We start from the raw sequence: 13,653 nt of genomic DNA, 5'->3' as shown, positions 1-13,653 counted from the left end.
CGGTGGTGTGGAGGTCAAGGGTCAAGAGAAGAGCTCTTCGAGCACGGACCCGCCCAAGCAGAGGAAGGACTCGAAGGGGGAGAGCCGAAACGGGGCGCGCGGGGGCACCGAAGAGAGCAGCCGAGCCACCCGGGCCGGAAAGTACCGGAGCCCACCCAGGGAGCATGGCAAGAGGCGGAGCCGCAGCCGCAGCTGCGAGCGGGGCCACCGGCACGAGCGCAGACGCAGACGCAGTCGCAGCCGCAGCCGGGAGAGGGGCGGACGGAGCGGCAGCGGCAGGAGGCGGAGCCGGAGCAGGGAGCGGGCCGACTCCTCCTACAGCAGGAGGCACGGCAGCAGGGAGTCGACCAGTCGGGGCGGGGCGAGGAGGCGGAGCAAGAGCAGGACTCCCGAGAGGGACAGCAGCAGCAGCCGAAAGAAGGTCAGCACGGGCGATAAGGACAGTTCTCTGGCTAAGGACGGTCGGGGTGGCGGCAGGGAGCCCCTGCCGAGGGCATATCCCAATCCCGCCACTCAGGAACTGCCCAGGTCCGAAAATATCCTGGACGAAGAGCTGTCCAGGAAGAAGAGGGAGCTGGAGCTGCTGGAGGAGCACATCGCCCGCAGAAGAGCCATCATAGCCATGGAGCAGAAGGGCCTGGTCCCGAAGGGTCAGTCCAACAGCGAGCAGGACTCCGAGTCGTCTGGCTACTTTCGGTTTCCCCTGGAGCCCGAGGGCGCTGACAAACCCGCCCCCTTGCCCATGAAGTCCATCCTGAAGAAGCGGACCGAGCCTTTCATGGACTTTGACCAGCAGGTCTGTTGTGGATTCTTGCTTTTTTTTTTTTTTCTGTTGTATTGTTTGCCTTGAAGGTGGATTAAAAGAATAATACATTTAATGAATGTTTTCTTTTCTTTTTTCCCCCAGGGTGAAATCCCCCAAAACCTCCCTCTCAAACCAAACTTTGTGTCTCAGTCCTGCTTTGGCCCACCCCCTGTAGAACTTCCTCCTTTCCTCCAAACCTCTGACGAACAGTCTTACTTTGAGCCGCCTCCCGACCGCTCTCCTTTCAGCCAATCCGTGTCCCAGCGTGAACCTGTCCGTCACCCATCTCACAGCCAATCGGCTGTTCACCAACCCCCTATGGACCAGCCCCCTGTCTGTCATTCTCCTCCCGGTCAGCAGGCGCCCACCCAGAGCGCCGCCTCCACTCAGTTTGAGCGATTCCTCCGCACGCTCAACAAAGGAGTGGATGCCAAACTCCTCTCTTCCCTCGTTAAAGAGGTCAGAGAGGAGGATTTTACCCGCGAGGCAGCGGAGCCTCGCCTGCCACCCCAGGGCGAGGTCTTCTACGAGGACAAGGACCAGTACGAGGACTCCCGCGGGATGAGGACGACAGAGGAGCCGGACGACTTCCTGCTGCCGCACGAGCGAGCGTTTCAGGACGGCGGCGGGTTTTCGCGCATCGTGGGAATGAAGCACGGGCTGCAGGCGGAGGCGGAGGCGGAGGACAGTTGGCGGGAGGGGGACGTGGAGGACGAGGAGCGCTTCCTGTACGGGGAGAGGGCCGACGAGGGCGGGCGCGGGAGCGCCGCGGCGGCGGCGGAGGCGGACCGGGGACGCCGGGAGCCACGCCGGGCCGAAACCGAGCCGAAACCGAAGGGCGAGGACAGGCTGCCGCACTACGACAAGATCCAGAGCCTGCTCCAGACCATCGGCCTCGACCTGGACCTCGCGGAGGTCAGCAAGCTGACGGACAGGACCCAGGAGCGGCTCTACGGGAAGAAGCAGAAGAGCGAAATCGACTGCGCGTCGGGGCGGGCGACCCGCAGGTCCGGCCGGCACCGTAGCCGGACCGACTCCCCGGAGTCGGACCGCACCCACTCCATTTCTCCGGTATCGACCAATCGCCGGGAGGTCTACCTGAGCTTCCAGGGTGCCTTGGAGCACAGCAGCGCCCGGGACCAGGAGAGATTCGCCACCGACGCAAGGACGGTTCGAAGCTCGCGGAAATCTCGTTCTCCCTCCCGCTCCACCCCTTCCTCCTCCTCCTCCAAATATTCACGTGCACCTCAAGAGCCTTATTCCCAGTACCAGAGCGCTCCCGAGCACGAGCTTGCATACGGTCAGCGGGGAAGTGCCACGGTAACGGGCTGGAATCAAGTTCCCAGGCAGGCTGAGGTGCAGTCCCCTCCAGCTTTCGCTCAACACCCAGGGTCCTACGCTGACCCACAGCACCCAGGGTCCTACGTTGACCCACAACATTCAGGGTCCTACGCTGACCCACAGCACCCAGGGTCCTACGCTGACCCACAGCACCCAGGGTCCTACACTGACCCACAGCACCCAGGGTCCTACGCCAAGCCACAACACCCAGGGTCCTACGCTGACCCACAGCACCCAGGGTCCTATGTTGACCCACAACACCTAGGGTCCTACACTGACCCACAGCACCCAGGGTCCTACGCCAAGCCACAACACCCAGGGTCCTACGCTGACCCACAGCACCCAGGGTCCTATGTTGACCCACAACACCTAGGGTCCTACGCTGACCCACAGTTCTTATCCCCCCATTCTCTCCCCCACGTGACTTTGGCCTCGCCCGTGGGGCTGCCCGCCGGGCTGTCCTCCCCCTTCGTCGGGCCTCCCGCCGTGTCCTTGCCATCCTTTCTTCAGCAGCCGTCTGCGACGTTCTCGGGGGCTACGTCCTACTACTCCCTGCACCCCTTAACCGGGGTCCCCATACTGGCGCCGGTGGGGGGCGCCGCGTTCCCCGTCTCGCAGCCCGTCCCGGCGGGAGGGGGGGAGGTCGAGACACACGCCAGGGAGCTGGCCACCACGAAGTCTCGCTGTCTCCGGGTCATCAAAACGGTCAAGTTGCACTCGCATTCGCCCGCGCAGAGCAGCAATTTGAGGGAGGTGACCACGACGGGCGGCGAGCAGAGCTCGGATTCCGCCCTGGCTCCGTGCCCCGCCCCCCGCGGGCCGGCCGAGAAGAAGCAGGTGACGACGATATCGGAGGATGACATCAAAGCCAAGCAGAAGAAAAGGGTATGCGTGCTTCCGTTTCTTTCTCTTTTATGTGTTTTATTCACAAAAGGGGCTTTGACATTGCCCAAGTTTAAAACTAACTTACAAATTACGACATAGGGGCGACATAGCTCAGGAGGTAAGACCGATCGTCTGGCAGTCGGAGGGTTGCCGGTTCAAACCCCGCCCTGGGCATGTCGAAGTGTCCTTGAGCAAGACACCTAACCCCTAACCCCTAACTGCTCTGGCGAATGAGAGGCATCAATTGTAAAGTGCTTTGGATAAAAGCGCTATATAAATGTAGTCCATTTACCATTTACCATTTACGACATTCATATAACAACATGATTGTATATTTATCTGAAGACATTTTTTTTTTTTAATTAAAAAAAAAAGGTCACAAAAGTTTATCCTTTTTTTTTTTTAAATTAAATGATGGAATTTGAAAAACATGCCCTGTGGTAATGAGGGTCTGTACTTTATTTCAAACAATCGATCAAACAAGGTGTCCCGTCAGAGTGTTTTGCTGTCGAGAGAAAAGAGATGAGAGTAGCGAATGCTAGTCAGATTGATAGTTACATGGCAGCCCAGCTTGACGTTGTACATATGGAGCCACTTGGAATATTCAGACCTTTTCCATTTTGTTCATTCAGACATTTAGTTTATTTCTTTATATCTCTCAATTTCATATAAACTTTCATGTTTATTCCTGTCTTCCCTCCTTGTTCCTTTCCTTTGCAGCTGGAACAGTTCAATGAGAGAATGAGACAGAAAAAGGAACAACAGAAGGAAGCTATGAGATCTCGTGTAAAGTGCCAGAAAATCCCACCAGGTACCATTTTTCACATCACGGACCAGCCGAATTGGTTAGCTTTGGCTGGCTGGTCACATAGCTGATGCATGTTGATGGGTATCAACATGGATGTTAGAACATTGTGTCCATGTACACCTTGACAGAGTATTTTGAATCAAGATGTTGCCAAAACCTGTGTTTCCCAAACTCGGTCATGGGGGACCGCTGTGTGTTTTTACGGGTTGTCGTTCCAACCGCAACTGCAATACCAGAATTTTAACAAGCTTTTAATATTTCTTAATTTTTTCAGGCTATATTGCAGACGGATATATAAAAAGAGGTAACATTTTAACTGATCAAATTAAAGGGTAACTACACCCAATAATATGTTTTCCCAATTATTTTATAAGCCCGTTATGAATATGTTCCCGCCCCAAAAAAATTTCATCATCTGTTTTCTAGATAGAGCACTTCCAAATCACTGAAAGCAGTATTCTCCAGCCTTCAGCTGTTACTTCAACACCCAGAATGCACCACTCCTCAACCTGTTTGGGTTGGAGGGGGGGGGTGGGCACACACATTCTATTGACTTTAGCCATATCAACAGCGTTGTTTCGGAAGATTTGTGCTCTTCAGCTTGGCGAACACAATGAGACGGTTGAAGAAGTTTTTTTTGCTGTTGAGAAGTGCCGAAAGAAAGATGTGGTGTGCTGTGTGCCAGGTCGCGGAATGAAGAACACAGAGGAAGACGTTGAATATCACCATTTGCCCTCAAAGAACATCGACAAAAAAAAAAAGGAATGGCTGGCAGCAATACGAAACAAGAAATACGAGCGTTATCCAGTTGAGAAAGACTTGCGCGTTCGAGTATGTCATCATTTCACACCCGGTGATTATGAACGGGACCTCTGTTCCAAACTGATCCGGACAACCGGGAAAAAGAAGCTGAAGGAAGATGCGGTACCATCTGCGTTCCCGTTGATTGCTCGTTTGAAAAGAAGATTTTATAACTTAGCTGCTAATAACTGAGCTGCTTAAATTATCGAACGTTATTATGATTGCGTAATAACGTTTGTTAAAAGCAGCCAAGTTATCGTAACGTTGCCCAGCGAGCTAACGTTGTTTCTTTAGGGTGTGATGTGTAATGTTGCTAGCTATGCAGTTGCATGTCACACCACATCCTGAAGAAACTAACTTACACATTACCGTTCCAGCCTCTTTCTGCTATTTAAAGTTATAAGTAGCCCACTTACCAGTGACAACATGGCTAATTTACTACAAATATAGACGTGGCTTGATCCAGGACCCCACATTTTCCCCTAATGGCCTGAATTTTTGATTCAGGACATTAGGGGAAAATGTGGGGTCCTGGATAAAACCACGTCAATTGGGATTGCAATTGTGTTTGGAACAAAAACCACCATGCAAAGTGGTCCTCCAGGGTTGAGTTTGGGAACCACCCACCCAAGATCTTTCTGGAGAAATGAGTTTTTTTGATTTGGTGTTGAATTGATTACCTCTTGATGACCTGCTTTAACCAATGCTACTGCAGTACAACGTGTTTTAGTCCTAAAACGCAGAGGAATTGCGTCTGGATCCGAAGGTGAAGAGAAAAGGGTCAGCCCTCAAGGTTTCTCACCCCTGAAGCCGTTAGTTATTTTGGCGGGCTGATTTTCGTGGAGTAATAAAAATGATCACTGTAGCTGATTTGTTATTTTTTTAAAATAAATTTGTTTATGTGACTTGCACACTGCGGGATCAGACGAAAGATTTAAAGTTCGAAACCTTTGCCCTGAGGGTAACAAATTAGTCACTGACAGCAAGCAGTACTCCATTTGGGGGCACTTCAGAAAGGTTGCTGTTTTTTTGCACGTGATGTGATGGAGGTTCTTTAAAGGGCTCGAATCGATTCCACTAAATGAATGTTTACAGTGTCTCTTCCTATCGGCCCGGTTGCTTGTAACTGATGCAGTCTAAATCCGATTGCCATTAAAGTCTGAATTAAGTCCTTCTTTTCAGCAGAACATCTAAAACGCACGAGGGCGGTTGTGGACTCACACTCCGATCGCGTACAGTGTGAATGTGCTTCACCAGGGCGCCCTCCCCACACTGAAGTCACTTGGGAACCTACGGGGCTGTAATTAGTCAAAAAGGGATTAAAACATTGGAAGCTAGGCAAAGATAAATAAGGATACTGAGTTATTGGTGGCTTGTGTCATTCCAAAAACCTGTAACGTAAAATGTACAAAATAATGTTCTAGGAAGTCCAAGAGGAAATTTGCTATAAACAGCTTAATGGATTTGAGGGTACAATTTTAAATGTAGCATACGTATGCCCAGGAGTATTCAAACCCAGAGGTACGTACATGGTTTAGGATAGGGAAGGGTAAGTTTGTTGAGCCAGGATGTAGTTTGAATAGGTTGGTTTTCACAAGTCTGCAACAAGAGAGACAGCGACTCAATGACCGTAGTGAGGAGCTCATTCCACGGTTCTTGGTTCTAGACCAGCCAAGAGTCGGTGCCGCTTTGGAACCAGTTTTTCTGGCCGAGAGCCGGTTCTTTTGCGGTCGAAATGCCTTGGTGGAAAAGGGGCATATGAGTTCCAGAGTAGGGAAGAGACCCAAGTGAGGAAAGGGACAACAAGTCAGCCAGGGGTTACAGAGGAGAAAGGTTTGGCAGGAGAGCCGTTCGTCTTCCCGCACCGTCGGTGAGGACCACCATTTTGCGGGTTTTAACCGCAAGTCTCTAGTGGTTTAGTAACTATAAGTGGTTCCCCTGCCATGGAATGCGGCCTTGTTTTTCTGAAGATAAGCATTAGTAGTGGCTCACCAGTAGCGTGTGTCCTTTTGCAGTTATCCATCGGGCAGCTCAGTCATACCAGACACATTTTCCAATGCAGAGTCACTCGCCAGGGGGTCAGTCAAGGTCGTAGCCAGAAACTTGGCACTAGCTGCCTCAGTACCATGAATTATCTTTCAGTAACACGGGTTCATCCAAGATGAGTGGGAGCCGAACATCTGATCGTGGAGTTGGAGGTCGCAGAGAGTCCTCTTGTGTGGCTCATGACCTGCCACTTCAGCGATTTACTGCATGCGCTGTGGTCCAATGATGTATTTATAATTTGCTTTCATGTAACTTGTCTGCGCTCTCTGACTCTGGCTTAAATTTTTTTCAGTGAATGGTCAGGGATTCCTCAAAAGGAAAGAATTTGAATATTTCTTGCAGGAAACATGGCTTTTGTTTGAAAACCGGCTTATGTTTATTGGGGCTTCTCACAGTCGTCTGATGTGTGCTGAACGTTCCAGATATCAAAGGCAAAAAAAAAAAGATGCTGATTTGTGTCCCTCTGCATGAATCGGGGGGGAATCGCTGTGCCCTTGGTCTTGCATGTCTACACGGCTGCTTGGCTAAGCCTTAGCTTAGCTTAGGCGGGAAAACGGCGAGGAAGGGCCTCGTCGAGGAACGTCGACCGACCGACCGCCCTGCCACACCACAGCAGCTTGGCCCCTCGAACGAGGCTAACGGTCTCCTGTGTGTTGCGTCTTTGCAGGTAAGACCTGCACAGAGGTAAAGAATGTGTGGGTGTGTGGCCACTCTCTGGTGTTTTGGGCGGAGAAGAGGGCCAAGTCCCCCGAGTACGGCATGCAGCTGGGCATGGACCCCGGCCGCGTGCGCGTGTGGTGGAAGGGCATGCAGGGCATGACCTGGGACCAGCTCCTGCCGCTGCTCCTGCAGCTCAAGGGCAGCTGGCCCAACCCCGACGTCATCATCCTGCACCTGGGCGGCAACGACCTGGGCAGGTCCGACCTGGGGCCGCTCCTGGCGGCCGTGAGGAAGGACCTGGCGTCGCTGCGCGGCATCTTCCCCAAGTGCCTGCTGGTGTGGTCCGACATCCTCCCGAGGCGGTCCTGGCGCGCCTGCGAAGACGCCGGGGCGATGGAGGGCCACCGCGCGCTGGTCAACCGGCGGGTGCGGGCCGACCTGGCCGAGCTGGGCGGGGCGGCGGTGACCCACGACAGCATCCGGCCCGGCTCGGACGCGGGGCTGTACCGGCCCGACGGCGTCCACCTGTCGGGCAAGGGCATCGACATGTTCAACATCGACCTGCAGGACTTCCTGGAGAAGTGGGACGGGGAGGAGGCCGAGAGCACCGAGCCGGTTTAGGCGAAGGGGCCCGTGAAGCCTGTTGTTAAATGCGCTCCTGTTATCGCGCTCCTGCTCTGTTAGTAATGGGACGGTTTCGCTATTGTAAAGGGCAGGTGCTGTTCTGAATGTAGCCCCCCACTGCCTGTGTACAGCCTGTGAAGGTGATGCATAACTGCACCGCGAATGCTGTATGTAAAGTCATTTGTATGCCTCTGCCCTCACGCACACTACATTCATATGCTGTATGTAGTTTTTGGGTTCCCTTCTTAAAGGAAAGAAAAATGGAACTATGTATTGTTGAATTTAAATATTTTTTATTTCTTTTGGTTGAACCATAAAATAAAATAAATTTTTAAAAAACCTGAAAAACAATCGAAGCATTATCTTGGGCTGAATTACTACTGCTTTGATGTGGATTTTGTTTCTGAAAATATCAGAGGTCATCTCTTGAGTTGTGCCTGCTTTTTTACCGTTTTTTATTTGAAAGGTGCATATATGATTTTTTTTCCCCCACAAGATTTTCTTGGATCTGCAGTAGAAGCCTGGAGGCTGTGGAGAGGAAGGGGAAATGGGGGGGGGGGCGTGATGTGTTAATGAGGGTTTTCCTCCCTGTCTTCACAGATCTGAGTGGTGATGTGTGAGATTCGTTCACGCAGAACGTGGCACGCGGAACACACTGCCGCATGAACTTTTACAGCAACCCCAGTGGCTTCTTGCGTTCGCGCAACTAATGACTTATCTGCCATTTTAATGGTTGATTGTTGGCGTTCAGGAATGAAGGTGCCAATGATCGTCTGAACCTGTGGCTTTGAAACCATCAAAAAAAAACAAACAAAAAAAACAATGGGATTCATGCGGGTGACGAGAGTGAATGTGGTGTGATTGGCTAATGCAGAAAAGGGGAATTGTAACTGCTAACGTCTTGGCACACTTCAATGTGTACATGTGTACCCACGAGGACATTGGAAACTTTTTTGTGTAATTGTGCGACATGGACGTGTGATCCTGACTGTGTGTAGCTAGATAGTTAGGGATCATTTATTTGGTGTACGCAACTCCCATTTACTTGTTTTGTTTCTTTTTTTAGCAGTTGTAAGAAATAACAGCAGGATGGATGTCTCGGTGGAAACAAGTCCATTTTGCATGCATGCCATGGATTTGTTTGCACCATCGTAGTAATGGAGCATTTCCGTTAAATATCGTTGGGTTTTCAGCTGACTGCTTGGGAAATTGTTCCACACGATCCCTAAATGTTAAAGTTCTGTGTACGTTTTGGGGGAAGGCCCACATGGTTACAAAGGGTTACCAGTACCAGAATGGGTGGAGCTATCACGTTTCGTCTGTGACTTGATTTAACCGTGGTGCTTTTCTGTGCATTGCAGAGGCTGTTGATCGATTTGCACAAGTCTGTGATGAACCTTTCTGATGAATGTTGGCTCCATCCCTTCGGCTGGGCTTAAACCCACTATTCTCGAGGCATACACCTCATTTTAAATTAACTGAGTCCAGTTTGTGTTTTTTTTTTTTTTTTTTTTTTTACTGTGCAACAACGAGCATTTTCTGTGATTTGTAGAAAAGTGGTGTAGCAAAATCTGAAGTATCACCAAGTGTGGGTCATTGGCCCAAGGAAATCGTTCGGTTGGACAGTGCAAGCCTTTCTGCAGACATTCAGTCTACTTTGTATGTGCGTTAGAATGGTTTCTCAATCATTCTTTTAACAAGCGTGAATCCGCAATAGCTGCGACTGCACACGCGCATGCATCCATGCGTGCATGCATCCACGCGCGCAACCTCACCCAGATACGTGACCTCTTCTTTGGCTCATGACCAACCTTTCCACAAAATCTTGTGCAAATCTGTGAATCCATTCAGGAGTTATGCGCCTTTTTGTGATAGGCCACGCCCATCGCCACACCCCCTCTCGGTCAATCTGCCTGAAAGTTACTCAGCTCTACCTTTGGTCATGACCAACGTCCATGCCAAATTTCAGCCTCCTGGAGCGAAAACTGTGGCCGTTACGGGGTGGGACACTTGTGGACCAACCGACCAACAGACTGAATTCCCATTATTTAATGTTAAATAATAGATTTTAAAGAGGTAGTTAAGGAGGTAGCGTTATGGATTTGGTTGTAACGACACACACAGCTTTAGAATGACTGATTTTCACTAGTGGTAGTATTTTTTTTAATTATGTTTAGTTTTTCACAGAGGATTTCAAGTAGGATGGTTTTACACATTTTTTTACATGTTCGCTACAACAACTAAAAAAGTTTCCAATACCGAAAATGTGTAATTGAGTAGCACATGGCAGAATAATCAGTGCTACTTAATTTGTTCTCTTTCCCCTCCGTAGCTTTTTAGGTAAAGGACTGAAAGGACTGAACTTTTTTTCTCCTTTTACTACCAGATACAGCTTCTTCAGTGTAAATGTTTTTTTTTTTGGGGGGGGGGGGGCACTTCTGAAGCTGACCAGCCAAAGCTGTGGCCTGGCTTTGAACCGGGACAACACAGAAGTAACACCTTGGAGAAGTATTTAGAGGGAGAGGAGGAGGAGGAGGAGGAGGAGGAGAAGGACTCAAGGCCACAAGACCAACCAGTGCAGCAAGACTGCTGCGGCGGAGGGGGTGGAACGTTTTTGCGCAAAAAAAAAAAAAAACAACCGGAAAACGAAACTGAAAGGACCATGAAATGCACTTTTTGTACGTCGCTTTGGATAAAAGCGTCTGCCAAATGAATGTAATGTAATGTAATGTAATGAAAGGAGAGAGGGAGGGAGAGAGAGAGAGTGAGAAAAGCTGAAGCAGTTCAGGTTTAACTTTGAGGCCAGTTGACAGGATGATGCATGGCGCTGATGTTGGCCGAAGGACTGAAGAACCTCAGCCGGTGAAGCAGACGGAAATAAACACGGTGTCGTTGGAAGGGTGCTATGGAAACGAGGTTGTTGCTGAGGTCATGAGGGAGGCGACCTTGTGAGTGGCTTGAAGGAAAGTGTCCTGAAACGATGATGCGCTTTCATTTGGCTCATGACATTTTGCTTCAGTGAGACCACAGGTGAGGAAATAAAAGACTACGTTTTCTGTAAGCTTATTTTTAGTTTGAAATGCTATGAATATTAATATCATTTCAAAATAAAAATAAGCATTTTATCTCTATCCTTGCTGTGAATGTGTGATTATTGTATTCAAACACAATTGTACTCATTTGCTCTTGACAAGACCCTTGAAAGAGCATTTACTTTAAATGTTCAAATGTCACTCTGGCTATTGGATTCCCATTGCGCAATGGGACTGCAGCTCGTTAATTATTTTGTAAACAGCACCGGAAAGCAAAATGATGCACAGGTGACCAGCGACTCTCAGACACCTGGGAGAAGGAACCTTGTCTAGCGGTGTTGTTGACCAACTCCGCCCCCTTGCCTCCTGTGAGTATGCCGTGATTGGCCGACCAAACAGCAGGCACTTCTCTCTACAGGTGTTCTGGAGCCTCCTTCACTTTACATTTTTACCTAGGACCAGTTCAGGAGTTCATACAGGTTGGGCTACTGGATGACATCACACCACAGTGGAATCGGTTCTTGAGAGGAAACAAGCAAAAAAAAATAAAGGACCTGATGAGAGAGCTGAAGAACTCTGGCCGAGAAGAAACGACACTTGTACCATTTTTGCTACCATATGAAGACAAACGGTTTAAAATTCTGTAAGAATACTGTTTGTAAAACAAATGCCTTTTCAAATGTTTGTTCTTAACTATCTGTAGTCTAATGATACTTTTTTAAAATGCTACCAACGGTTTTTCCTGGGCTGTCCGGTAACGTCCTTTGATCTCAAGACAAGATTGGGATTTTCTGTTTGATTCATGCATTTCTTGTGCACTGTGCAAGATCTATGCACAGTTATCATCCGTTATTTCAGTCTGTATTATGTGACCATTCATTTATGCTGCTGATTGTTAATTTGTTACACGATCCTTGTACAAATGTTTTTGTGAACGTGTAATTTTCTGTCACGCTTGTCCTTGTGGAGAAGTTAATCAAATTGTAAATGTGTGTGTGTGTGTAAAGTAGTCTGTATTTGTTGCATTGAAAGATGAGATGGTATGGTATATTCCAGCTTGCTGCGGAGAACCTACAGTGGCGTTAATATATTGCAAATTCAGCCTGCAGTTTTATGCATTTGGCAATTTTAGATGGTTTTCAGCAGTCATTCTGGTGAGTTTGATATGTCAGTAGGGTGAAAATACTTCCTATTGTGAGATTGTTTGCTTGATGTGAAGCACATGTTTCTAACTAGTCGCATTACAGGTCGTGGCAATGTGAATAAACACCAAAAACTGAACAAATGAGAGAATAACATTTTTATCATGATTTTAATAAAAGAATAATTATGCCCCTCGATGGAACCATCACTTCTAGTAAATTCAAGTATCTTACATCCAAGAAGAGGACTCTTCCAACCTAGAAGTTTTTATTCTTTTTTCTTAAACTACTATAATCTTGCACTCCTTTTCTTCACATGGACTCTAGACAACTCTATTTCCTCGCCTCTGGACACAAAGTGGCCTCAAATACGTTATTTTCCTTAGTGTATGCTTGAGTGTGCGGTTGTTTGAGAAGTTTGATGGTTTGAAACAAATATAAACACTTTTATGTTTTCCCTGGTTCTTAGTCATGTGCTTTCATACCAGAGCGATTAAGCTGTACCGTATAATTGTTGGATTATTCAAAGTTGAATCTGTCGACAAAATGTTTTCAGTTACCGATTCAGTGCAGAACCATTCAGGTTATCTATTTGGTGTTTTGAAAATGAAAACCTTAAGAGGTCAAAGTAAGCATTAAATCATCTGCAACAGTACTGTATTTAATGCATTTCTTCAGTTTTAAACGTCTGACTGAGATTGAATAAGTGGGCTTTAGTAGGCTTTAGTCGATATATCGCATAGCGATTTGCTTGTTGAATTTATTTGTCCTTGCAGAAAAGGGTTTGTGTTTCAGTTTGTGTGACTGAATGTGTTTACAATGGTATTTCAATGGCTGTAGCTGGTAGTGATCTACGTGAAACATCCTCTCAGAAGCTGTAAGCATGCGTGAGTCTGACAGTGGCAGGAGCCAGGTCCATGTCATGATTGGGATATGGAGCGAACCAGCGAGCAGCCAGTTAGTATAAGGTTTGTGGTGTTTTTTAATGGAGTGGTCAGGGTTAAAATCAGCTCAGATGCTGTACTTGCATCTGCCATGGGAGACTTCGATGAACTGCCCTAAGGCCAATTTGGCACACAATCCCAGTCAAACCAGCTTACAGACGGTACATTCAAATAATCGCTCCCTACAACCTCACACAACTTGGGCTCAAGGAGGCTGCATTCACTTCTAACGGTTTTTGAGATGTTGACAACTATTGTATTAACTCTAAATCTAAGGAGGTATTTGTGTGGCCCAATGCCCTCTTATGTGTTCCATGTCCTTACATATTGTGACATTTCACTGAATGATTTATTTTGAAAGTAAATATTCCACACGCAAATATTTTTCCAAAGTACATGTTCATGATGTCTTTGTATTTGATTGTAGCAGCTAAGTATAGCTATACATTTAAGACAGATATCTGAATATCAAAAATCTATTCATATTCAAATATCGGGGTATTCATTTACTGTTTTCTTCTGTATTTTTGTATGCAGCTGGTTAAATGCCACCTAATATGGTAAT

General features: G+C 48.1%; 1 protein-coding gene across 1 annotated transcript in view; it reads left to right on the top strand.

Moving 5' to 3' along the window:
• Window positions 1-8,214, top strand: part of si:dkeyp-121d4.3 (uncharacterized) — a 17,955-nt gene extending 9,741 nt beyond the window's left edge. Inside the window, exons 13-16 of the mRNA XM_064318124.1 lie at window positions 1-796; window positions 908-3,031; window positions 3,752-3,842; window positions 7,354-8,214. The exon at window positions 1-796 is cut by the window's left edge and continues 105 nt beyond it. Coding sequence (XP_064174194.1) covers window positions 1-796; window positions 908-3,031; window positions 3,752-3,842; window positions 7,354-7,967 — 3,625 coding nt within the window. The 3' untranslated portion in view covers window positions 7,968-8,214. The remainder of the gene's footprint in view (window positions 797-907; window positions 3,032-3,751; window positions 3,843-7,353) is intronic.
• Window positions 8,215-13,653: the final 5,439 nt, after the last annotated feature.

This window comes from Anguilla rostrata, chromosome 18, assembly GCF_018555375.3.
Source record: "Anguilla rostrata isolate EN2019 chromosome 18, ASM1855537v3, whole genome shotgun sequence".
NCBI lineage: Eukaryota > Metazoa > Chordata > Actinopteri > Anguilliformes > Anguillidae > Anguilla > Anguilla rostrata.
This window is presented reverse-complemented; position numbering and strand designations above follow the sequence as displayed.